The sequence below is a fragment of the Hyperolius riggenbachi genome, chromosome 7, assembly GCF_040937935.1.
Source record: "Hyperolius riggenbachi isolate aHypRig1 chromosome 7, aHypRig1.pri, whole genome shotgun sequence".
NCBI classification, from domain to species: Eukaryota; Metazoa; Chordata; class Amphibia; order Anura; family Hyperoliidae; genus Hyperolius; species Hyperolius riggenbachi.
The window spans coordinates 3,033,720-3,061,289 of record NC_090652.1 but is presented as its reverse complement, the minus strand read 5'-3'; the positions used below and the strand labels follow the sequence as shown (position 1 = coordinate 3,061,289).

Here is a 27,570-nt window from a genome sequence, read left to right as displayed (position 1 = left end):
TGTCTGCTGGGAACAGTAGTACACCGCTCGTTCAGCCACACTATATAGCATTCTGTGTACTGTTCTGTGTCTGCTGGGAACAGTAGTACACCGCTCGTTCAGCCACACTATATAGCATTCTGTGTACTGTTCTGTGTCTGCTGGGAATAGTGGTACAACGCTCGTTCAGCCACACTATATAGCATTCTGTGTACTGTTCTGTGTCTGCTGGGAATAGTGGTACACCGCTCACCCGCCACTGTATAGCATTGTGCTCTGTGTCGCTGCTGGGAATAGTGGTACACCGCTCACCCGTCACTGTATAGCATTGTGCTCTGTGTCGCTGCTGGGAATAGTGGTACTGTATAGCATTTCTGTACTGCCACTGTACTGCTGCCAGTCAGCGTGTACTGTAAGGATAAGTGAAATGAGGAAGAAATCCGGTGAAAGAGGGAGGGGCAAGGGAAGAGGTGTTTCCCCTGACGGTTCACGTACAGGCCACAGGGGAGCACCCAAGAAAACCCACTCAATACCGCCCATGTTGTCCAGGACAACAACCCTCACAAATCCAAAAGAACAGGACCAGATAATTACTTGGATGACCTCTCAAGCGTCCAGCAGTGGGTTAAGCAGCACCAGCACATCACGCACGAGGTCCGAGTCCTCAGCCAGTTACAAGGAGCCAGTGGGCACAAAGCTGACACAACCGGCAGCGACACCACGCACACAACTGCCAGATAACCAGTCCGATGAATTACCTCAGGACACAATGGGGTATTCGCAGGAGCTATTCCCAGCCCAACAAACTTCCACCTTTCAAAGGTCAATGGAGGAACAGCCAGAAATGTTGTGCCTGGATTCACAACCGTTAACTGTGGGAAATGCACCGCGCACTGAAATACAAGGCGAGTCCGAAGAGGACTCGGAAACCCAAATCCCAGAGCAATTTGTGCAGGAGGGGTTGCAATTGCAGGAGGTCGGCCGACAAGATCTGGAAGACGACGTTGGAGTGTGCTGCGCAGAGGTTGTTGTGGGGAGCTCTACTCCACGGCGGCGGCCCACAATGACATATGACGAGTTTGAGGAGATGGAAGAGGAGGGTATGGACAATGTGGACAGAGACCCAGATTTTGTTTGTGAACGAGAACATCGCCGTCGTAGCAGCAGCACAGATGAGTCTGTTGAAGAACCCACTGCTGCACGAGCTCGCCTTGTGCCACAAGGTAGGCGGCGCGCAATTTCAGGCACCACAAGCGTGGAAGTTCAAGTGAGAGGCAAAAGAGGAGCAAACAGAAATCGCCAGCAAGGAGACAGGTGCTCCAAAGTCTGGGCTTTCTTTGAAGACTGCACTGAGGATGTTACCATGGCGATTTGCAAGGTGTGCAAGACCCGCCTGAGCAGGGGGAAAAGTATTAACAACCTCTCCACCACCAGCATGAGCCGTCACATGCTATCCAAACATCCCACTCTTTGGGCAAACGCGTCAGGACAGGGTACCAGAAACAACACTGCCTCCCTTGGGTTCACCAGACCCGCCTCAGCAGCAGCAGTAGCCCAGCCATTGCGTGGTTCACAACATTCACAAACATCAGACGACGCTGACACTGTCACTTTCCGGAGTAGTGCTCTTGAGGTCTCCCAGTGTTCTTCAAACACAACAACCAACAGCCCTTCCGTGTGCAGCGCTACGGTTCAGTTGTCTGTGTCGGAGATGTTTGAGCGCAAGAGGAAATTGCCAGCAAATGACCCCCGGGCCGTGGCAGTAACAGCCAGCATAGCCAAGCTTCTGGCCTGCGAAATGCTGCCATATCGATTGGTGGAGACAAACAGCTTCAAGGGCATGATGTCAGTGGCCATCCCACGTTACGTGGTTCCCAGCCGCTACCACTTTGCACGCTCTGCAGTGCCTGAGTTGCATGAGCACGTGGTCAGCAAAATAACCCGAAGCTTGAAGAATGCCGTTGCCTGCAAGGTTCACCTCACCACTGACACCTGGACGAGTGCGTTCGGCCAGGGTCGATACATCTCCCTTACCGCGCACTGGATGAACCTTGTGGAGCCTGGCAGCGATTCCTCACCTGCTACGGCACGGGTGTTGCCCACGCCACAAACAGCTGCACCGCCGTCCCTCCCACTGGATAACAGCAGCACCTACCTCTCTGACTCCTTCTCCTCCAACGCATCTCAAAGCTGTACCTCATCCGGAAACGCTAATCCAGCAGCAGTAGGATCGTGGAAGCAGTGCAGCACAGCTGTTGGCATGCGTCAGCAAGCATTGCTGAAGCTAATCTGCCTTGGGGATAAGCAGCACACAGGGGAGGAAATTTGGAAGGGAATAAAGGAACAGACGGATTTGTGGCTGGCACCGCTGGACCTGAAACCGGGCATGGTTGTGTGTGATAATGGGAGTAATCTCATTCGCGCTTTAAGGTTGGCTAAGCTGACACACATCCCTTGCCTGGCGCACGTGATGAACCTAGTAGTTCAGCGGTTCCTGAGGACATACCCAGGCGTGGCCGATCTTCTGTTGAAGGTGCGTCGAGTGGCCAAACATTGTAGAACTTCCAGTACTGCTTCGGGGGCACTCGCCAAGATGCAGGAGCGCTTCAATCTCCCCCACCATCGCTTGCTGTGTGATGTCCCTACGCGCTGGAATTCTACGCTGCACATGCTAGCCCGCTTTTGCGAGCAGAAGAGTGCAGTGGTCCAGTACATGACGGCGCAGTACCGAGGCGCATCCGGCCAGCTGCCAAGCTTCTGTGGATCCGATTGGGCCAACATGTTGGACCTCTGCCAAGTCCTCCAAAATTTTGAGCAATCCACGTTGCTTGTGAGCAGTGACAACTCTTCAGTCAGCATTACCATACCACTGCTGTGTTTACTGAAGAGGTCGATGTTAAAAATCAAGGAAACAGCTGTCATGATGCAACTGGGGGAATCTGAAGGAGAAAACGATCAGCGTGATGGTACCAACATCAGGCCATCCGCCTCAGGGAACGCTGGCCCCAGCAGCTATGACGAAGAAGAGGAGGAGGAACAGCTGGAGTTGGAGCAGGAATTTCATGCCACCACTGACGAGGGCCAGAGCGGTGCACGTTGGACTTCCACAATTCAACGCGAATGGTCAGCAGAAGCAGACCAGGAGGAAGGTGACGACTATGATGCATCACAACAACTATCACAACGCTCACAAGAGGATGATGAGGATTCTGGTAGGACTCTGGCACACATGGCTCAATTCATGCTAGACTGCATTGAACGTGACCCACGCATTGTGCGCATTCTGGACAACACCAATTACTGGGTTTATACCCTTCTGGATCCACGGTACAAACACAATGTTCCAAAACTGCTTGAAGAAAGAGTCAGACAGGTCAAAATGGAAGAATACCAGCAGGCCCTTGTGGAGACTTTAGAGAGGAGATTGACATCCTCCCCCTCCTCTAGCCAGTTGTACGCAGACAGACTGACTTCCGCAAACCCAGGACGACCAGGAGGGCAGCAAACAACGCAAGCCGCAGCTAGTACCCAAAAGGGAATGGTATCGGCAGTGTCCTTGGAGTGGGAAAATTTTCTGACACCCATGCAGCAGCAGCCCACTGAACAGCAAGCGTGCAGATCCACCTCCAACACCGATCGCCTGGAGAAGATGGTCAAGGACTACATGTCAGATGACGTAGCTGTGTCTAACAATCCATCTGCACCCTTCAACTATTGGGTATCGAAGCTAGACACCTGGCACGAACTGGCAATGTACGCAATAGAGGTGCTGGCTTGCCCGGCAGCCAGCGTTATGTCGGAACGCTGTTTCAGTGCTGCCGGAGGCATCGTCACAGATCGGCGTATCCGCCTCTCCACAGAAAATGCAGACCGTCTGACTCAAATTAAAATGAATCAATCCTGGATTGGAAACGACTACGCAACACTCCAGGACCCCAACCAAGTAACATGACCAATGAACATCTGGGATGGTTTAGCGTTTCCGGTCCCTGTTTATTGAACCTCTCATCTGTATTACACTTATGACTGCATGGCGGCAAAAAGCATTGCTATATCCGCACGCTTTTTGTCCTCATGCAAGGCCTGTGTTGTTGTGTCTCAAAAAGCTTGGCCTTCTCCTCCTGCGCCTGCTCCTGTTCCATCACGTCTGCTGCTGCTGGGTTAGCATTTCCAGTCCCTGTTTATTGAACCTCTCATCTGTATTACATTTATGACTGCATGGCGGCAAAAAGCATTGCTATATCCGCACGCTTTTTGTCCTCATGCAAGGCCTGGGTTGCGTCTCAAAAAGCGTGGCCTTCTCCTCCTGCGCCTCCTCCTGTTCCATCATGTGTGCTGCTGCTGGGTTAGCGTTTCCAGTCTCTGTTTATTGAACCTCTCATCTGTATTACATTTATGACTGCATGGCGGCAAAAAGCATTGCTATATCCGCACGCTTTTTGTCCTCATGCAAGGCCTGGGTTGCGTCTCAAAAAGCGTGGCCTTCTCCTCCTGCGCCTCCTCCTGTTCCATCATGTGTGCTGCTGCTGGGTTAGCGTTTCCAGTCTCTGTTTATTGAACCTCTCATCTGTATTACATTTATGACTGCATGGCGGCAAAAAGCATTGCTATATCCGCACGCTTTTTGTCCTCATGCAAGGCCTGGGTTGTTGTGTCTCAAAGCGTGGCCTTCTCCTCCTGCGCCTTCTCCTGTTCCATCACGTGTGCTCTGTGCTGCTGCTGGGTTAGCGTTACCGGTCCCTGTTTATGGAACCTCTTCTCTTTATTACATTTATGACTGCATGGCGGCAAAAAGCATTGCTGCTATATCCGCACGCTTCTTGTCCTCATGCAAGGCCTGGGTTGTTGTGTCTCAAAAAGCGTGGCCTTCTCCTCCTGCGCCTCCTCCTGTTCCATCACGTGTGCTGCTGCTGCTGCTGGGTTAGCGTTACCGGTCCCTGTTTATTGAACCTCTTATCTTTATTACATTTATGACTGCATGGCGGTAAAAAGCATGCTATCCGCACGCTTCTTGTCCTGATGCAAGGCCTGGGTTGTTGTGTCTCAAAAAGCGTGGCCTTCTCCTCCTGCGCCTCCTCCTGTTCCATCACGTGTGCTGCTGCTGCTGGGTTAGCGTTACCGGTCCCTGTTTATTGAACCTCTTATCTTTATTACATTTATGACTGCCTGGCGGTAAAAACCATGTTACCTGTGCAAAGAAACATGACATTTTCAGCATTTAAAAGACAATTTTTCCTTTGAAACGTTACAATCAATTTTCTCAAAAACTATAAGCTCTTTTTGCTAAATTTTTTTTTCCTCTTGTACCCACTCCCAAGGTGCACATACCCTGTAAATTTGGGGTATGTAGCATGTAAGGAGGCTTTACAAAGCACAAAAGTTCGGGTCCCCATTGACTTCCATTATGTTCGGAGTTCGGGTCGAACACCCGAACATCGCGGCCATGTTCGGCCTGTTCGGCCCGAACCCGAACATCTAGATGTTCGCCCAACACTACTGGTGGGTACTATCAGAAAAGCACCTCACCAGTGGCAAGGGCCCACTGGTGAGTAGAGAGGTCAGACAGGCTGGGTTCGGCAACAGAGAGGCAGATACAGTACAGGATCAGTAGGCAAAAGGGTAGTAGGTATTCAGGCAGAGGTTCAGCAACTATCAGATGGGCAGAGGTACAGAAACGTTAAGCAATAGCAGAGTCAGAGATAAGCCAGAGTCATACACAGAATATCAATAATACGATTATACAATAATCCTAGTCTTGTGTGAAATCCCTGGTTTCCTCCCAGATCAAAACACACCGGATACTAGTCTAAGGTCTGAGCGCTCACACGTATGTATTCGCAACTGCAGACAGGAGAACGGAGAAGGCTTAAGAAGCAGAGGAGACCTCATAGCCGCGCCCACTACCAATCAGCCAATCCTGAGCGGCGTGAGTCCCCTCTGACGTCAGCCGACCAGCGGGTCAGCTGACGCGCCTCCTCCCAGCATAAAGGTGCTATCTCCGCGCGCGCCCGCGCGATATAGCGACCCTATGTGAAAAATGACAATTCTGTCCCCGGCGTGCTAGACACCAGGGATTTAAAGGGGCAACCCCTAGATCACCAGGGAGTCTTAAAGGGGAAAGAGTTACCAATGCCAGGCAGGGAATGCATTGAGGACAAGGGGTATTCCATTAGAACACCGGGGAATGTGGGGGTTACCATTAGAGTATACACATGTGTTGAAGCGCAAAACAAAAGTTGATATGCATACACATAAACCACACGTTCACATAAGATATCCCAAGTGCACCATTGATTGGTAAATGCCCCATCAACATTTTTTAGTTATCCAATATACATGGTACAAGGCTTGATGAAATAGACAGTTCCAATTTTCTTTCTTTCCTCCACCAGGATCACCCAAATTAAAACAGACTCACCAGATGTATCTGACTACTGCTAGACTGGTGAAATCTGCACACATCCAGGGAGCCTCGGTGCCTCAGGGTCCGGGTACTTTTGCCACTTTAATTAATGAAGCATTAAATCTTCAAGCTTGGCAACCTTGCTTTGCATTACCTCAAAGAACAAGCCTCATATAGCGTAATTCCATTTACAAACAATATCTTTATTAAAAAATTGCACTCACATGAGGTAGACTTTAGTTCAGGCACAGAGTTTTCATACGGGCTCTCCCCCGTGGCCTATGCAGGGCCCAGCAGCATTAGTTTCCTATCCTATAGATGTAAATATAGCACGTCCTCCTCGCTTGTAGTCTCCGCAATTCCCAGTGCGTCCAGCCTCTGCCCAATCAATTTCATCACTGTCTCATGACTCATCAGGGGCACAGAGACTGGACGCCACACTGGGATTAATGTACTGCCTCCACTCCTGCCATTGGCTGCTCAGCATGCCAGCCCCACCTCACCGCACGTGTGCATATTGTGCAGTGAGTGGCCAGACATGAGACAGTGACGAAATCGATCGGGCGGAGGCTGGACGCAGATTGCCAAGCTTGAAGATTCAATGCTTCACTAACTAAAGTGGTAAAAGTACCCGGACCCTGAGGCACCGAGGCGCCCTGGATGAGTGCAGATTTCACCAGTCTAGCAGTAGTCAGATACATCTGGTGAGGCTGTTTTAATTTGGGTGATCCTGGTGGAGGAAAGAAAGAAAACTGGGACTGTCTATTTCATCAAGCCCTGTACCATGTATATTGGATAACTAAAAAATGTTGATGGGACATTTACCAATCAATGGTGCACTTGGCATATCTTATGTAAACGTGTGGTTTATGTGTATGCATATCAACTTTTGTTTTGCGCTTCAACACATTTGTATATTCTCTTGAAAGGCTGCCAGGCCTGGTTATAGCGCATTACTGACCAGAGTGCATAGAGGTTGTTGTGCTTTGATACAAGAAACATGTTACCATTAGAGTACCAGGGAGCATTTAAAGGGGAAGGAAGGACAATCACTAGACTACCAGAGAACTCCTTAAAGGGAAAGTGGAGGGCCACTCTGCTACCAGGGATATTTACTGGGTTGAAGGGGGGCCACTAGATTACCAGGCAGTGCTGTGAGAAAGAGGGGGGCACAAGAATACCAGAGAATGCCTTAAAGCATACATGTCAAACTCTGGCCCGCGGGCCAAATCTGGCCCTCAGAGCATTCAAATTTGGCCCTCAAGTGGTTTCCCCACTTTGCATTATGTTTGGCCCTCTTTAGACCACCAGTGATTCTATATTGGATGTAAAGCCCTAGATCACCAGGGAAGTCATAAGGGGGAGGGAGGGGGAAAGCACTAGACACCACGGTGATGTATAGGCAAGGGAGGGTGGTCACTACTAGACAGCCAGGAACTGTATAAGGGAGAGAAGAGGCATTAGACACCAGGGAACTGTTTAGGGGAGGGAGGAGAGTCACTAGACACCAGGGAACTTTATAAGGGAGGGTGTGAAGGTTAGCAGAGTTACCGCCGCCGCAAGCGGTAGCAGGGCGGTGGTTTCTGCGTCTCAGCCGGCGGTTTCCACCGCACTGTCAGTTTGTGACATCTAGCCTCAGGGCAGCAGGGACAACGCCGCCGCGGCCGGCGGCATGGCAGCAGTTCCCGCTACTCAGCCGGCATCTACTAATCTTCTTGCCAACACGGATACTGCACACAGCCTCTCTGTCACTCAGAGGCTGAGGCTTACGCGCGCGCGGGCCAAGCGACAGGACCTTCATGCTAGAAGAAGGGCTGTCAGCTGACCAAGCCGGTCAGCTGACTCCTTCCGCTCTTCTGATTGGATGAATGACTGGGGCGGAGCGAAGGAGCTCTTCCAGTACATATAGGACCTGTATGCCAGTCATTCCCTGTCTGCTGTTGCGAATACTATATGTGCTAGCTCTCAGACCTTAGCTAGATCCAACAGTGTGCCAGAACCGGCAGGAGCTGGGAATCCACACTGAGTCAGTTTCTTGATAGCTTAAAGTACTAATTGCATTGTTTATCTGTTATGACCTCTTGCTTGCCTGACTACGCTCTAGTCTTCTGATTCTGTACCTTGCCTTTCTGATCTCATTGCCGAACTATTGCCGATTGCACTACACACTGATCCTGTCTCTCGATTCTGTACTGTCTCTGTCCGTGAGTTGCTGAACCTGCCTGTCTGACTACGCTACCCTCAGTTCTAGGTATCTAGCCTGAGGGGTTCCAGTATTTCCGCTCCTCGGAAATACTGCGCTGCATTAAGGTCTGAATAACCCATTTCCATCTTGGTGTGTTCAGCCTTAAACCGAGGTCTCCTAGCCTTGGGGACTCTCAGTAGCAGCATAGTTGATCACCTCATTCCACCTGGTGATCTCACTACTTTGCAGATTAGGATCTTATTGTCTATTGATCCTTGCCTGCAGTAGTGTCTGTGGCTCATTTGTGTTCCTGGGACTCCTGCTCCTCAGGAATTCCTAATTTGTTACTGTTGCACCAAGCACTCACACTTTAGGTGTCCAGAGGTTAGTTCATACTCGCATTATTGATGATTCTGCAGATCATCCATAATCGGGTATATCTGTATTCTTGGCAATTCTGCAGATCGCCAACAATCAGATTCTCTCTGTGGGCTGACACCAATCGTTACAGAGGGTAGCCACTAGACATTGAGGTTGGCCCGTGACTTTGTCTCAGAATTCAATGTTGGCCCACTTTGTATTTCAGTTTGACACCCCTGCCTTAAAGTGAAAGAGGGGAAGCACTACTTTACCCCAGTTTGTCTTTAATCATTTTTTTCAATCAGAAAAACCAATGGAGGAGCGCTCTGTAGTGTGCTATTATTTATTAAGCCAAAACACACAAGGATAAAAAACACTTTCTAGACAGTAGTGTATAATGAGCCTTTCGAGGGGACTAACCCCAATGTACATCCCTCCTCTGTGACCATTAGCGGTGGTCATCCTGGGTGTGGTAAATGGACTGCAGGCACCTCCGTTAGGTTTGCCGTGTGCCAGTGATGTCACAACACGTTTTGGTGTATCCATGCCTTCGTCAGGGACCTGGTTAAGACCTGCTAAGGAGTTTCCATGGGCGGCTGAACTGCCCGCTTATCAGGTTCAGCCTCCTGGCCACCGGCAACAATCGACAAACAATCATTTCATGTCGCATCTGAGAATGGCAACCACCATGCTCATACATAATTCCATAGGGGGGCTGCTTGCCCTCTGCCCGTGCCGAGCGCTGGCAACGAGCTCTCGGCCGGTGGTCAAGTGGTGAGTTCACTGCCTTCAGCTGCCCATGGGAAGGAGGCCTCATCAGGCATTGCTCCACCCCCTGGCACTAATTGCTACCAAAACATTGCACCTCTTTCAGACTCACTAGCTTGATTGATGTGACCTGTGCTGACCACCCGTGGGCCCAAACTTCTGCTAGCAAGTACTTTAGAAAAAAAAAAAGCCTGAAAGAAGTCTTTAATACCTGCAGTTTCTATTACTGTTGTGTATTTTGGTCCTGTATCCAAGTATTTCCCTACCTATCACGGAACATCTGAGCACCGTATTCATATAAATAAACACGGCAACTTGGAAAAAATGATATTTGCAAAGTAGATGAGATGAGCACACAGATACGCTGCTATCATTTACAAGTTCTCCAACATTACGTAGGAAAATAATCTACTGACTCCCTCTCCTCCTCCAGAAGGACCATGACATTGACTACGCAAGAAATAGATTCCTCACTTTACAGGCGGATATCACAAATGACCGGAGACGTCCGCATAGACCTCAGACAGCATGGCAGTAACATCACAACTTGCCGCTATCATTTCTGACTTTGTATCATTTCTTCTCTCAGCTCCAGCGAATGTCTTCATACTTTTGGTGATCCTGAGGGATGTAGTCAATTCCAGACGTCTTCCCATAAACGACCAGCTCATTTTCGGCATTTGTTTTTTCAATGTGTTGCATCAGCTGACCTTTATCTTTGGGGACATTGTGGTGCTGGTGAACAGAGAACTATTACTTAATAACGTGTTGCATATGGCCATTGACAACTTGAGTGTGGCTTTCATGCTTTGCTGTTTTTGGCTCTCGACCCTGCTGAGCGTCTACTTCTGCTTAAAAATTGTGAACATGAAACAAAAATCCTACATCCTTCTTCAGAAGACATTTCCTAAACTATTTCACAAGTTTCTTGTGGTCATTGTGGTCGGATCTTTGGTACTGCCCTTCTGCTCCTATTTCTTGTCTTCATATCATGGTTTCCAAAATAGTACTTTTCATGACAATGGCCACCAGCTGGCCTTCACAATGCATGAGCATGATACATATTTAAAACTCTTGGTCTCTTCTCTTTCCACTGTATCGTTTCTAGTTTTATGCCTATGTGTAGGAATCATCACCTCCTCCCTCTGCAGACACATCGGCAATATCCAGGCCAACCCCGGCAGCTCCAGAGCCATCAGCACCCAGGCCCATACTCACGCCATTGTCAACATCCTCTTACTGCTGATGTCTTCCATTATGTGGGTCTTTACTGAGCTTATCTGGATTGTTCCGAATGTCTACCACATCGCTATACTTGCTATGGCCGCGTTCTCCAGCCTTCATCACGTTTCCACACCTCTGATTCTTATCATGGGAAACAGAAAACTTGAGAAAAGTTTCTGCAAGTTTTTAAGCTGGTGCCCTATTTCCAAAAAGTCTGATATTTAGAAAGGCAAAAGTTTAAAGGAAACCTGAAGGAAAGGAAGTGCACGATAGGGATACTTATTAGTACTTACTCAGTAGAGAGAATCCTCAGGATGACCCCTTGGCCTCCCCATCCCTTTCCTCCTCACTTTTCCAGTGTTGGGATCCCTCTTAATGGCTCATACACACGGGGCACAACTGTCGCCACAAACACGTGGCACGCACATGTCTGAGCGACAGTTGCCCCGTGTGTATGACGCATGCACCACGAACTGTCGCCGGATAGTGAAGTTGCCGTGCGATTGAAAAGTTCAATCGCTGGCAACTTCTGTCTCCGCAACTGTTGCTAGTCCGCCACGCATACTGCCTGTGTATGCGGACTAGCGACAGGAGACAAACGCAAGTGAATGGAGCATCTGGCCAGGGGAAGCTCCCTTCACAGACTGCTTCCGCCGCGTCTCTGCCTTTCTGGCGAGACGTGTGGATAGCTGTCGCTCCCTGGTCTCTCAGCTACATGCAACAGGGGACAGTTGTGTCCCATGTGTATATAGCTTAAAGCTCCTCGACAAGGGCCATGCTTGTTCACCTACGGGAGTGCAGCTGTGAGCTTCGGGGGGCTCGGCGTCCAACGGTGGTCTACAGGAGGATGTGGGAGACTTCTGGAGGATCCAGATTCTTCCCTCTACTGGGGTAAGTATCTGCCTTTTGCCTTCCCAAAGTGAAAGGTTTGCTTTAAAACAAGTCAGCAATGGTTTCTCCTGTACTTTCCTGCTTCTGGTTAAACTTAATAAACGTTTATAATTCTGACCGCCTGTCAGCATACAGGTGGACACTTGCCCAATATAAATACCATATATAATCGAGTATAAGCCGAGCTTTTGTGACCAAAAGGGGGGGGGGGGTCTCGACTTATACTAAAGTCAGTCTAGCACTATGCACAAATGTAAGCCCCCCTCGCCCCCAAGCGCATGCCGCTATAGGCACAGTGGAGCTGTGCGGTAACGCCCCGTCTTTACCGCCGTACTTGTGATAGATGTGGAGCGGCATGTGTCCCCACCAGCATATGGAGGTTGGTATTTGCTTAAAGTGAATGGGAACCGCATTTTTAAAAAAATGAAGCAAATACTTACCTAAGGAGAGGGAAGGTTCTGGGTCGTATAGAGCCTTCCATCTCCTCTCTCGGTGCTCTCTATCCTGTGCTGGCTCCCCCCCCCCGTTTCAATCCCCCGCCAAAAGGGTATTTGGAAGTCTTTGGGAGCCGTGTCCTCCCGAAGACGTGTGGCTCCATACTGCACAGGCGTGAACGTGCAAGAGAGCGTGCTTGTGCAGGCGCAGTACAGGGCCGCCCTTCTTCAGGAGCACTCGGGCTCCCTGAAGACTTCTGAAGCCTCCTTCGGCCGGGTAAAGTAGTATTTGACTAATTTAGTCAAATACTGCTACCGGGCGAGCCAGCACTGGAACGAGGGGACCAGGAGAGGAGCCGGAAGGCTCTATAGGAACCAGAGCCTTCCCTCTCTTTGGGTAAGTATCTGTCTCATTTTTTTAAATGCGGTTCCCATTCACTTTAAGCTTACTGACTCCAACAGGAATCCGTGACCAAGAATTGAACTTTATCCCAATCAGTAGCTGATACCCCCTTTTACATGACAAATCTATTTGTTTTCACAAACAGACCATCAGGCGGCTCTGTATGGCTGATATTGTGGTGAAACCCCTCCCACAGTGTGATGCCAGGACCATGGTCCTGACAGTTTCCTGTCTGTGAGCTTCATTGCATTGTGGGAAATAGCTGTTTATAGCTGTTTATAGCTGTCTCCAACTGCCAAAAAAAGCAAGCAGCATCTCCTTCCAGTGACATCACCTGCCAGCAGTAAAAATGTCACCATGTGATAATTGTCAGAATGTAAATCAGGGAGAGGAAAGCTTTTACAATGGGCAAACACTGACTAAATCATTTATACATAACTAGCTGATTGCCCGGCGTTGCCCGGGTGTGTATTTGGCTAGTGTTGGCTCCGCCCACTTTTTCTAACCCTAACACACAATTACTCAATGACCAAGTTTGTGAGCTTTGCGGTCTTTGGAATCAATAATTTGCATTGAAATGAAAAAAAATCTGATTGGCTGTTTGTGGCTCCACCCCCTTTTCTGAATTTGAACCCCAGTCACCCAATGACCAACTGTACCAGGTTTGAGGCCTGTGCCATTAACAGTGCAAGAATGGCAGCAATTAAATATTCCCCTTGAGAAGCAATAGGTGAAGTTTGATTCACTTTTGTAGGCTCCACCCACTTTTCTGAATATTAAACCCAGTCACCCACTGACCAACTGTGCAAAGTTTGAGAACCCTGCCATTAACAGTGTAACAATGGCTGCAGTATACATTTTCCCAGTGAAATTTGTATTTGTCTCCGCCCACTAATGACCTGGAACTGCCCGCCCGTGTATGTATTTTACCGGTTTTGGCTCCGCCCACTTTTTCTAACCCTAATGCACGAACACTCAATGACCAAGTTTGTGAGCTTTGGGGTCTTTGGCATCAATAATTTGTATATTCCCATAGAAATTAAACAAATCAGATTGGCTGTTTGTGGCTGTGCCCCTCTGAGCCCTCTCCAACATTTGAACCCCAGTCACCTAATGACCAACTATAGCAGGTTTGAGGCATCTGCTATTACCAGTGTAAAAATGGCAGCAATTTAAATATTCCCCTTGAAAATCAGCAGGTGAATTTTGATTGGCTATGATAGGCTCCACCCACTTCCCTGAATATTAATCTCAGTCACTCAGTGACTATCTTGGCAAAGTTTGAGATCCCTGCCATTAACAGTGAAGAAGGGCTGCAGTTTACATTTTCCCAGTGAAATTTGTTTTGGCTCCGCCCACTTTTTGTAACCTGGACACACAGTCACTCAATGACCATGTTTGTGAGCTTTGGGTTCCTTGGCATCAATAATTTGTATTTTCCCAGTGAAATGACACACATCTGATTGGCTGTTTGTGGCTCTGTCCCAGGCATGGGCAAACTTGGCCCTCCAGCTGTTAAGGAACTACAAATCCCACAATGCATTTGCCTTTATGAGTCATGACTGTGGCTGTCAGACTCCTGCAATGCATTGTGGGACTTGTAGTTCCTCAACAGCTGGAGGGCCAAGTTTGCCCATGCCTGCTCTATCCCCTTTTCTGAATTTGAACCCCAGTGACCCAATGACCAACTGTATCAGGTTTGAGGATTGTGTAATTAACAGTGCAAGAATGGCAGCAATTTTAATATTCCCCTTGAAAATCAACTGGTGAATTTTGATTGTTTTTTTTAGGCTCCACCCACTTATCTGTATAATAATCTGTGCCATTAACAGTGCAGGAATGGCAGCAATGTAAATATTCCCCTTGAAAATCAAAAGATGAATTTTGATTGGCTGCTGTACGCTCCACCCACTTTCCTGAATATTAATCCTAGTCACCCAGTGGCCAACTGTGTCAAGGTTGAGAACCCTGCCAATAACAGAATGGCTGAAATCAATCTAACAAATATGATTAGCTGTTTGTGGCTCCACCCCCTTTAGTGAATTTGGTCACCCAATTACTGACTGTCTCAGGTTTGAGGCCTCTGCCATTAACAGTGTAAGAGTGGTAGCAATGTAAATATTCCCCATGAAAATCAATAGGTGAATTTTGATTGGCTGTTGTAGGCTCCACCCACATTTCTGAATAATAATCCCAGGCACCCAGTGGCCAATTGTGTCAAGTTTGGGAACCCTGCCATGTAAAAAATTAAGTTTCTGGCACCGCCCACTTTTTGTAACCTTGACATATAGTCACTCAATTACCAAGTTTATCAGCTTTGGGGTCCTTGGTATCAATACTTTGTATATCTGATTGGCTGTTTGTGGCTCCGCCCCCTTTCTGAATTTGAACCCCAGTCACCAACTGTACCAAGTTTGAGGCATCTGCTATTAACAGTATAAGAATGGTAGCAGTTTAAATATTCCCTTTGAAAATCAAAAGTTGAATTTTGATTGGCTGTTGTAGGCTCCACCCACTTTCCTAAATCTTAATCACATTCACCCAGTGACCAAGTGTGCCAAGTTTGAGAACCCTGCGATTAACAGTGTAAGAAAAGCTGCAGTTTACATTTTCCCATTTAAAATGAACGGCTGAAATTTGATTGGCTGTTTTATGCCCCACCCACTTTTCCTGGATTTGTAACTTCGGTCACCAAGTGACCAACTGTGCCAAGTGTGGGGACTGTGGCTTGGATATTCCATTCCAAGATGGCGCCGCACCGGTAGCCACGACCACAGGGCTCCGGCCTCTTTTTCTCCTGTCCCTCTCTTTCTTATATGTTTTACCCCCTAACCCTCCTTAATCTATAGAGGAGGATGCGGGGAACAGAGGCAGAGACACGGACTGGCTCACGGAGGCTCTCACCTACTGGATGGCCGGCTGCGGGCTGCCAGCTGATCGCGCGGTGAGCTGATCAGCCATGTGCTCCCCCACTGCCATCTCAGGGCCGCTGCGGGTGGCGAGATCGAGGAGGACGCCGGCGGCTGCAGGACCTCTCAGCCACACTTCCCTCCCGGCCCCCCACCACGTGGGGCTACTTCGGCGCTGCTGCCCAGGGACACCAGAGGCCACAGCAGCGGAGGGAGACCGCCCAAACACCGCGGCCCACGGGAGAGGCCACACGGGATCCCATCTGGCAGGGCCACCAGCAGTGCTGCTCCGTCTGCTGCGGGTGAGTGCCCGCAGGAGAGGCCACACAGGATCCCCTTCAATCCGGCAGGGCCACCCACAGTGCTGCTCCGTCTGCTGCGGGTGAGTTCCCGCGGGAGAGGCCACACAGGATCCCCTGCCATCCGGCAGGTCCACCCAAAGTGCTGGGTGTGAAGGCCCACAGGAGAGGCCACACAGGATCCCCCCCCCCCCGGTGCCCATGGGGAGGCCATCCACAGTGCTGCTGCGGGTGAGGTCTGCAGCCACAGACGAGGTACGCTGCCCCGTCCACCACTTCTGCCCAGCCAGGGTGCCCCCGGCCCTATGTCCACCAATTGCTGCCCAGCCGAGGTGCCCCCCGGCCTCATGTCCACCCTGCCGCCCAGCCGGGGCGGCCCCAGGCCCCACATCCATCACTGCTGCCCAGCATGAGTGCCCCCGGGCACCACAGGGCCCCCACTGTGTCTGCGCCCTCAGTACCCAGCCGTGCGGACTTGTAATTAGAAGCGCTACTCCTGGTTCGAGTGAACTCTGCTGTCCACCTCCATCACGATGCTCCGCTGCTTCTGCTTCTGCTTTCTCTCTACTTTCCGTGGACAATCGGTTGCACCTGTCTTGTTGGGAGCGTGTCGCTGTGTATCGTCCTGTGCCGAAAATGGCAGCGCTCATATCAGCTCTCAGGCTGCTCCTCCTGTCCCACTCTTTTCTGCTCCTGCTATCAGTGTATGTAATTGCTATGCTTGTATTACGTTAACTGTATGTGTATGCTGTAATGCCCTTGTTTTTGCTTTTTATTTTTGTTCTGCTTTTATTGTTTATACGTATGTACCATGCTTAACTGTTTACGAGGCTCTGCTTCATTGTATGCACAAGCTGTTAATGTTGTCCTATGTATGCTTGTCCCATGTCTACGTATGTACCATGCTTAACAGTATGCTACTTTCTTGTTCTTTCTTTTCATCAACGACCCTGTATGTGCCAAAACCAATTCCGGGTACAACCCACCGTTGTACTTGGCGAAATAAATTCTGATTCTGATTCTGATTCTGACTACTGTGAGAATGGCAGCCTTTTACATTTTTTCCATTGACTTGAATGGGTGAAATGTGATTTGCTGTTTGTAGCTCCGCCCACGTGTGCAGGGGGGACGCGAGACCCCCAGAACCTATCATCCCAGGTAGTAAGCGATCTGTATACCAAGTTTCGTTCAAATCGGTCATGGGGTTTTCAAGTGATAGCGGCACATACACACACACACACACACACACACATACATACACACACACACATTGGGCTCGATTCACAAAGCGGTGCTAACCCAGTTAGAGACTTTAGGCATGATAACCATTGCACCACGCTGGTGAAAAGCCAGTTTAGGTGTGATAAGTTTAGGCATGATAAGTTTAGGCATGATAAGTTTAGGCATGCTAAGTTTAGGTAAGTTTAGATCGCTTGCAAAGTCCCGCACGCAAAGCAGCGCCATTAAACTCTATGCAAAGTGCACCAGACTTTGCTAGCGCAAAACTTTTGATCAGCTGTGCACTGCGGTGCTAACCCAGTTGGTGCTTAAACTTATCATGCCTAAACTTATCACACCTAAACTTATCACACCTAAACTTATCACACCTAAACTTATCACACCTAAACTTATCATGCCTAAACTGAGTTTAGGCATGATAAAGGGCTTTTCACCAGCGTGCTAACTGTTAGCATCGCTTTGTGAATCAGGCCCATACACACATACACACACACACATACATCCGATTTTATATATATATAGATTATTGTAAAAATTAAGCACTTTTTTATTACATTATTTTCACTGGAGTGCCTCTAACTTCCAAGGGCTAGGTAGGGTATCTGCAGCCCTGTGTGGTCGGGGGCGGGCCTTAGTATATGCAGAGTGGTGAGTGCTTCTTTCTCATTGGTCTGCTTTGGGATCCTTAGCCTGTCAGTCCCAGGGGCGTAACAATAAACCTTGCAAGGGATGCAGCTGCAGGGGGCCCAGAAGTCACAGGTGGACCAGTCCTGAGAGACTGACAACTAAGGGCAATGAGAGTAAAAATGTTCTGTTCTCTGCACAATTGTTCTTATGACTGCATCTGATCAGCCACTGGTAATGAATCATACAAAGTTTTGCATACAAAGGGCTTGATTCACAAAGTGGTACTAACTGTTAGCATGCTTGTGAAAAGCCCCTTATCATGCCCAAAAATACTTTGCATGCACTAATTAGCGCGTATCTTGCGCAAAACGTCGCATCGGGTGCGACAAAAATGGCGCACCCCATGCGCCTATAACGGCGCATAGGATGCGCCCTAAACAGTGCATGGATGCAACTTTTAGGCCGCACCAAATGCGCCGTTGTAGGCGCATGGTGTGCGCCGTTTTTGTCGCACCCGATGCAATGTTTTGCGCGAACCGCCCTTTGCGCGTGAAAAGTTTTGCGCAGTACTTTGCGTGCGATCTGATTCAGCTTGGTGCATGCTAACTACTTAGCACGCCCAAAGCCTTTAGGCGTGCTAACTAGGTTTGCACCGGTTAGTGAATCAGGCCCAAAGATTTGTAGGCAGTCCCTATACAATGTGTGTCAGGCTTTTGTGTACAGTGCCCAGCCCCCTTGGTGGGAGGGGCCACATCCGAAGTTTTGCAGGGGGGCTCCGTGATTTCTAGTTACGCCCTTGGTCAGTCCCGTCTCATCACTATGACATCATATGTGCCACTGCAGGGATCATAGAGATGCGACTGGACTGACAGGCTAAGGCTAAGGTAGAAGCACTCCCCGCTCTGCATATACAAAGGCCCGCCCCCTGAGCATGGTGCTGCAGTACCTGGACCTTGGAAGTTAAACAAGATTCTTGGGGGCGCATATCTGTGAGTTTAAAAAGAATGCACCGATCTCCACACTCCGGAGGGCACATCCATCACATGTAGGAAGGGGGCCGCCACAGCTATTGCCGCACAGCTCCCCTGTGTCTATGGTGGGGATGAACTCCGGGGGGTTACATTTGTGCATATTTGCCCCCCAACCAAGGTGCTGCACTGACCTCACACATGTCTTTCTCTCGGTGAGCACACATGGTTGCACTTTATTATTATTATTTGTTTTACCTTGGACACATTCAGTTGCTCTATTGGGGCAGTAGTTTCTCTATTGGGGTAGTAGTTGCTCTGTTGTGGTAGTAGTTTCTCTATTGCAGCAGTAGTTGCTCTAATGGGGCAGTAGTTGCTCTATTGGGGTAGTAGTTGCTCTACTGGGGCAGTAGTTGCTCTATTGGGGCAGTAGTTGCTCTATTGGGGTAGTAGTTGCTCTATTGGGGCAGTAGTTGCTTTATTGGGGCAGTAGTTGCTCTATTGAGCAGTAGTTGCTCTATTGGGGTAGTAGTTGCTCTACTGGGGCAGTAGTTGCTCTGTTGGGGTAGTAGTTGCTCTATTGGGGCAGTAGTTGCTCTATTTGGGCTCTATTGGGGTAGTAGCTGCTCTACTGGGGTAGTAGTTGCTCTATTGGGGTAGTAGTTGCTCTACTGGGGCAGTAGTTGCTCTATTGGGGCAGTAGTTGCTCTATTGGGGTAATAGTTTCTCTATTGGGGCAGTAGTTGCTTTATTGGGGCAGTAGTTGCTCTATTGAGCAGTAGTTGCTCTATTGGGGTAGTAGTTGCTCTACTGGGGCAGTAGTTGCTCTGTTGGGGTAGTAGTTGCTCTATTGGGGCAGTAGTTGCTCTATTGGGGCTCTATTGGGGTAGTAGCTGCTCTACTGGGGTAGTAGTTGCTCTATTAGATCAGTAGTTGCTCTACTGGGGTAGTAGTTGCTCTATTGGGGCAGTAGTTGCTCTATTGGGGTAGTAGTTGCTCTATTGGGGCAGTAGTTGCTATATTGGGGCAGTAGTTGCTCTATTGAGCAGTAGTTGCTCTATTGGGGTAGTAGTTGCTCTACTGGGGCATTAGTTGCTCTATTGGGGTAGTAGTTGCTCTACTGGGGCAGTAGTTGCTCTATTGGGGCTCTATTGGGGCAGTAGTTGCTCTACTGGGGTAGTAGTTGCTCTATTGGGGCAGTAGTTGCTCTATTGGGATAGTAGTTGCTCTACTGGGGCAGTAGTTGCTCTATTGGGATCGTAGTTGCTCTATTGGGATCGTAGTTGCTCTATTGGGGCAGTAGTTGCTTTATTGGGGCAGTAGTTGCTTTATTGAGCAGTAGTTGCTCTATGGGGGTAGTAGTTGCTCTACTGGGGCAGTAGTTGCTCTGTTGGGGTAGTATTTGCTTTACTGGGGCAGTAGTTGGGGCTCTATTGGGGTAGTAGCTGCTCTACTGGGGTAGTAGTTGCTCTATTGGGGCAGTAGTTGCTCTATGGGGGCAGTGGTATTACTAGTAGTACTACTAGTAGTAGTACTATTTACAGGATCGTTTTAACTGTATTTTCTGATCATGGATTTATTTAAATGGTCAACATTGTTTTGTTCTATTTACTTATTTATGTGTTCACTATTAAAGGACAACTGAAGCGAGAGGGATATGGTGGCTGCCATCTTTATATCCTGTGAAGCAGGGGTGCTCATCCAGATTCCGGATATCCGGACCATTTTTACGCTATCCAGATCGGATTCCAGATATCTATAGCAATCCGGATAGCTATCTGCAGATATTTGGCCGCATGACCCGGATATCCGGATCCGAAATACTGTAACTAAGGTGATGATGTCTCAGAGGGCTCCCAGCAGAAGCCTTAGCAACCAATCACAGAAGAGAACCTGACCTCATTGAGACAATCAGAAGCCTCCCAGCCTAAACGCTGGCACCCAATCACAGAAAGGAACACTGGCCAGCCCCCTGTGTAATAAGGAGGGCTGCCATGATGAGACATATCGTCCTGGCTTGCTGAAGGCACACTGAGAGACATGCTCCAGTGCTGGTGGCCTAGCAAGGGCTGTACACAGTTATAAACCTAAAGCTGTTCAGTGATTAACCCCTTCACTATCACTACACTATTTTTAAAGCGTTAATTAGCTTGATTGATTTCATTGTCTGACAGTCAGAGTGTGTGCTGTGCTCCATTGCTGCTGGGCTGGCCTACCAAGGGCTGTGTACACACAGTGATAAGCTGTTCAGTGATTAACCCCTTCACTATCACTACACTATTGTTAAATCAGTAATTAGCTTGATGTCATGTGTGTGACAGTCAGAGTGTGTGCTGCAGGCAGCTGCTATGTGTCTGTGTGTGTGCTGTGCACAGACCAGGCCAGCTGCTGCCTGCTGGCCAGCTATTAGCCTTAGGTATAGGTTAGGTTAGGGATTAGGGGATAGGATTACTGTGTTATTGTGTAGTTAGTACTGTAGTACTGCAGTCAGCGTGCTAGTAGTTGTTAGAGTAGTAGTACTACTGTGTTAGCTTCCTACAGAACTGCTGTGCTTTGAGCAGTGCCAGTGTGACAGTTAGTGTGCACTAGTGTCTTCTCCTCTGCTGTCTGACTGTCACTCGACACTTGGCACGTGTCATGTGGCACTTGGCAGGCAAATGTCACGTGGCACTTGCCACGTGTCACGTGGCAAGTGACATGTGGCAAGTGCCACGTGCCACGTGACAAATGCCACGTGGCAAGTGCCAATTGCCATGTCCGGCATGCTCCTGCTGTTTACACCTGCTGCTGCTGCATTGCCCTGCTCCTGCTGCCTGTGCAGCTCCCACCGCCAGGCCAGGGTGCCACAGGCCACTTATACCACCTATATTTAACCCAAAACACAATTGCTGCGTAATTTTTTGGAGGTGTCTGGGCTGAAAACTGTCATGTCCCAGTTGTGCGATTGGACTTTGGACACAATGTGGGCTGCACGACCGCTAGGCCTAATGTTAATTGACAGCCATTTTTTTTATTTTTTTTTGGGGGGGGGGATTTTAAGTCCCCACATCATCAACTAGTGTTCCCCCTTAAAAAATAATGATGCTACATGCATCATATACCCTTAAAAACGTTTTTAAAGCAGTTTAAATGGCACTTCCGGTTTTGCTCTCCGGATATCCGAATCCGGCAGGATAGCCCGGATAATGCGTCCGGATATCCGCATAAACTCAGATATCTGAATGTTCGGATCCGGATTCCGGATCCGGATATCTGGGTATCCGGATCCGGATCAATTCGGATTTTAAAAAGGGGTATCCAAGCACCCCTGCTGTGAAGCAATACCAGTGGCCTGGCTATCCTGCTGCTATCTGCCTCTAATACTTTTAGCCATAGCCCCTGAACAAGCATTAGCTACCAGGCTGTTCAGCTTTTATATACTTCAATAAAGTTGGGACTACATTCCATATAGGATTTTGTGCGGAACTCTCTTCCTTCCTTTTGTTGCCCTGAACAAGCATGCAGCAGATCAGGGGCTTGATTCACAAAGCGGTGCTAACCTACTTAGCACTTCTAAAGTCTTTAGACGCGCTAACCAGGGTGCTAAGTAGGTTAGCACCGGATTTCTCAATCAGATCGCGCACTAACTTTGCGCGCATAAAGTTTTACGCGCGCAAAGTTTTACGCGCGCTAAGTCCCATAGGCTTTAATGGGCACTTCGCGCGGTGCGCCCTGCGCTCTGTGCAGTACGCGCGTAAAGTTTTACGCGCATAAAATTTTGCGCGCGTAAAGTTTTATGCGCGAAAAGCTTGTTTAGACGTGCTAAGGGGGTTTTCACAGGCGTGCTAACAGTTAGCACCGCTTTGTGAATCAAGCCCCAGGTGTTTCTGACATTATTGTCTGATCTGACAAGATTAGCTGCATGCTTGTTTCTGGTGTAATTCAGACACTACAGCAGCCAAATAGATCAGCAGGGCCGCACTTAACTGGTATTGTTTAAAAGGAAATAAATATGGCAGCCTCCATTTTCTTCTCATTACAGTTGTCCTTTAAAGGAAACACACATGGCCATCATTAAAATTCCCCCTGAAATTCCACCTGCACGGTGCCATTTCCTACCCCCGGCTTATACTCGAGTCAATAACTTTTTCCCAGGTTTTTTTAGGTAAAAGTTGTGGGGTCGGCCTATACTTGTGTTGACTTATACTCAAGTATATACAGTACTTATTAAAAACACAAAAAGGAAACACTAAAAATGCCTATACATCAATGCAGGGGCGTCTCTAGCCATTTTGTCACTCCAGGCGAGAAATCCTGTGGCACCCCCCCCCCCCCACCCCCCCCGTGATTGCCCCCAGTCCCATACCCCGCACCCCTCATGGTGAACACCACTCCTGTGGTGAACCCCACCCCCAAGACCCCCGAAAATCATAATGCAGCAGCGTTTCACCAGAAAATGTACTTATTGCGGCATGGGTTCACCAGAAAATAGTTGTTATGCAGCAGAGCGTTTCACCATAAAATATACTTATTGCGGCATGCACTCACACACACCACACACAGTACACACACACACACTATACACACACACACACAGTGTACACACACACACACACACACACAGTACACACACTGCACACAACATACACACTATACACAGTACACACACTCACACACACACACACTAGACATGCACAGCACAGTACACACACTATATACACACACACACACACACAGTACACACACTGCACACAACATACACACACACACACAGTACACACACTGCACACAACATACACACTATACACAGTACACACACACACACACACTTTAGACACGCACAGCACAGTACACACACACACACACACACACACACACACACACACACACACACACACACACACACACACACACACACACACACAGTACACACACTGCACACAACATACACACACACACACACAGTACACACACTGCACACAACACACAACACACACACACACACACACACACACACACACACACACAGAGAGCACACTATACACAGCACACAGTAGACATACACTATACACATACAGAGATAGGAGGAGTGGAGTGAGACTGAGAATAGCCTGAGATGGAGCAGTTTATCTGTATTGCAGTCCCACATTACACAGAGACTAGTTGCTGGTAATAGGACTGCTGTCCCTGCCAATCTCTTACACAAGTCAGCAAGCAGCCCTCCTGGAGTCTAGGGACTGTCAAAACGTTTCAACCTGTTTAAGACCTTATCTGCACATGCAGTCATTATAACAATGGAGAGAGACCAGACAGATTTTTTCCCACTGACCCTCCAGACGAGTTCTACATCATGCTGTGTATATTTACCAGCTTGCCTGCCCTCTAATTGCACTTTTATCAGCTAGCCTAGTATTTTACATTGCCTTACATCAACAAACCTGAATACAGCAGACACAGGACCAACCCTAAATCATTGAATGAAAGGCGGCCTGGGGGGAAGTCAATGCCTGGCTGCTACACAGTCTCTACATCCACGCAGTTAGCAGTAGCAGAGAGAGAGGGACTGAATTCTCAGGAGTTGGACTCAGGAGCTGATGATGCTGTACTCCTCGGATCCCTGACTAGGATGAGTGCCTTCTCTCACTGACTCATTCATTACTGTGGTTCTTTGAATCATTGAGCTGAAGTCCAGTCAGCCCCGCTGCTGCTGTGTAAACTGACACCTGAGTCAGCTGAGAGGCATTTCTTCTCTCACTACTCAGTGCAGAAGCGCCCTTGCCTCTTCCTGTCGCCTTAGGCGAAAATTTATAGCTGCCTAATGGCTCGTTCGCCTCTGCATCAATGCACCCCAAAATAAACCATCACCACTAGCCCAGAGGCTTCCTGATTCCTCCCGAAGTGATCAGTGTTGGGTTGAGCATGCTCCTGCGTGCTCCAGTGTGAGATCGTGGCCATAATACGCAGGTGCCAGTAGAGTTCTCACTTGTGCAGTAGCATGAAGCTGCTTGTGCAAGGCTGTTTACTCCACACGTTACCAGCTTTATGCTACTGCACGGGCAGGAACCCTACTACCGCCTGTGCAGTACGGCCATGTTTGTACAAGGACAGGGGCATGGTGGTAAAGCAGGAGAGGGTTCTGGCCAGCAGTGGTGGGGGCAAGGAGGACATGTGAAGCCTCAAGTCCATCCAGAGCCGTACCACTACTTCAGTCAGTTTCTAGCTTACTTTCTTTCTCTGCTCACAGGTAGTGATGGGCTTACGGGTAGATAACTAGCCGAATTCATGATTCTAATGAGGCTTACTTGCCTCAGGTGTGTGCATGGGAGACAGGGGGTTATTTACCCAGATGTCCGCTGCGTCTATGCGTATCAAACGCTCGCACGTGTCCAATGGAACGCGGTCCACGACTCACTACTGCGCACTATCCTCCTTCAGGCGGAGGTTTGCTTTAGGGTGTTTGTGTGTCATATTTATGGCTGACCTCTGTTTTTCTCAAGTTTCACACTATTTCCCTATCACTCATGTAAACATCAGAGGCTCAGAGCATCGTATAAATGAACTCGGGAACTTTGAAAAACGATATTTGCAAAGCAGTTCAGATGAACGTACTGATACTCTGCTTGGATTTACATGTCCTGGAGCATCATTCAGGAAAATGAAATCCTAACAGGTCTCCGTCCTTTATAAAGCTTGGCATTGCTTGATCAAGAAATAGATTTCTAACCTGACAGGCTGGTATCATAAACCATCAGCCTCCTCCAGCGTACATCTCAGACAGCATGGCCCAGAAACCACTCCTAGTTACTTACATTTCTGACTTGGTGACAGTACTTCTCTCAGCTCCAGGGAATGTCTTCATACTTTTGGTGATTCTTATGGATGTGGTCAATGCCAGAAGTCTTCCCATCAACGGCCAGCTCATTTTCGGGATTAGTTTACTCAATGTGCTGCATCAGCTGGGCTTTATCTGTGGGGACATCATTCTGCTGATGGAAAAAGGCATCATTTTTAATACTGTGTTGGATGGTTTGAGACCTCTGAGTGTGGCTTCCATGTCTTGCACTATTTGGCTCTCCACCCTGTTGAGCATGTACTTCTGTTTGAAAATTGTGAACATGAAGCAGAAATTCTACACCCTCCTTCAACAAACTTTTCCAAAATTATTACACAAGGTTCTTGTTATGAATGTAATTGGGTCTTTGGTACTGGGCTACTTCTCTTTCTCGTGGGTTTCAAAACACGGTTACTCAAATAACACTTTCGATGACACTGGTGAACTGGCCTTCACCAAACATGACCCTCGGCTATATTCTAAGGCATTGATGTTTTTTCTAATGATTGTGTCTTTTATCGTTTTTTGCTTGTCTACTGGAATCATCAGTTATTCCCTCTGCAGACACATCGGCAATATCCAGGCCAACCCCGGCAGCTCCAGAGCCATCAGCACCCAGGCCCATACTCACACCATTGTCACCATCTTCTCACTGCTGATCTCTTCCATCATCCGGATCATTACCGAGGTGATCTGGACTATTCCAAGTTCCTCCAGCGCTCCAGAATATATCTCGGCTGTGCTTTCAGCCCTTAATCATGTGTCCACACCTCTGATTCTTATCAGAGGAAACCGAAAACTTGAGAAGGCTCTTCAAAGATTCTTGAACTGGTTGCCTTTTCCAAAATGTCTCATCTTTAGGGAGGCAAAGCTTTAAAACAAATAAATAATGGCTGCTCCGATATTTTGCCCCGTCTGGCTCCATTTAAATGTAATGAGAACTATTATAATTCGGGTTTGCCTAATATTCCTGATTTGTAGGCAGTAAGGTTGATCAACAACTGAATTATGAATTTTTTGAATTTCAATGTGCCACAGGCAAATAACGAATTTTGTGTTCCGATTTTCGTGTTCTGAAGGCATTTTCTATTGAAGTTGATTATGGCGATTTTCATGTTTAAAGGATACCCGAAGTGACATGTGACATGATGAGATAGACAACATGTGTATGTACAGTGCCTAGCACACAAATAATTATGCTGTGTTCCTTTTTTTTCTCTGCCTGAAAGAGTTAAGTATCAGGTATGTAAGTGGCTGACTCAGTCCTGACAGACAGACAGGAAGTGACTATAGTGTGACCCTCACTGATAAGAAATTCCAACTATAAAACACTTTCCTAGCAGAAAATGGCTTCTGAGAGCAAGAAAGAGGTAAAAAAGGGGAATTTCTTATCAGTGAGGGTCACACTGTAGTCACTTCCTGACTGAGTCAGACACTTACCTACCTGATATTTAACTCTTTCAGGCAGAGAAAGAAAAAAAAGGAACACAGTGTAGTTATTTGTGTGCTAGGCACTGTACATACCCATGTCTATCTCATCATGTCACATGTCACTTCGGGTATCCTTTAAAGTAAACCTGAGGTGAAAATAAACGGATGAGATGAACAAGTATATTTATCCTCCTACTCCTAAAAAATGACTTTATCCCAGGGTTTTCTTTTATATTTAAACATTTACAAAGTAGGTTGAATATTTTACTGTGTCTCTAATCAGTGGCAGCCTATTAAGTGTCCCAGAGTTAGAAAAAGGGGAATAGTTCATGAATTGTATGTCCCCCTGCCTTCAGAAGTTGGATTCAGCCAGAAAATGTTATGGCTGTAATCTGCTTATGAGTCAGGTTATTGCCCACAAGGCACCAATGAGACAGAAGCTTGGTTAAATAGCTAATAGTTAAATAGCTTGGTTATCAAAGTTTTGTACTGTAAATTCACATGTTTATCTCATCATGTCACATGTCGCCTCGGGTCCCACTTCCATAACAAAATAAAACTTGCCAATTTGCCACGTATGTAGGCAGATTAGTAGAAACGTGGTAAAAAAAAATCTGGAAAGACCATGCAGTTTTTGAG

General features: G+C 48.1%; 2 protein-coding genes across 2 annotated transcripts in view; both read left to right on the top strand.

Moving 5' to 3' along the window:
• Positions 1 to 11,144, top strand: part of SEPTIN12 (septin 12) — a 178,400-nt gene extending 167,256 nt beyond the window's left edge. The window contains exons 5-6 of the mRNA XM_068246367.1: positions 6,372 to 6,470; positions 10,285 to 11,144. Of these exons, the coding sequence (XP_068102468.1) occupies positions 6,372 to 6,470; positions 10,285 to 11,144 (959 nt within the window). The remainder of the gene's footprint in view (positions 1 to 6,371; positions 6,471 to 10,284) is intronic.
• Positions 11,145 to 25,447: 14,303 nt separating this feature from the next.
• On the top strand, positions 25,448 to 26,377 carry LOC137525311 (taste receptor type 2 member 123-like). The gene has a single exon (XM_068246365.1). It carries the CDS (start codon positions 25,448 to 25,450, stop codon positions 26,375 to 26,377), a length of 930 nt encoding a protein of 309 aa, XP_068102466.1.
• The last annotated feature ends 1,193 nt before the right edge of the window (positions 26,378 to 27,570 follow it).

Excerpts from the sequence above, each read along its gene's own strand:
- LOC137525311 (XM_068246365.1), top strand. The coding sequence starts at position 25,448 with ATGGCCCAGAAACCACTCCTAGTTACTTACATTTCTGACTTGGTGACA.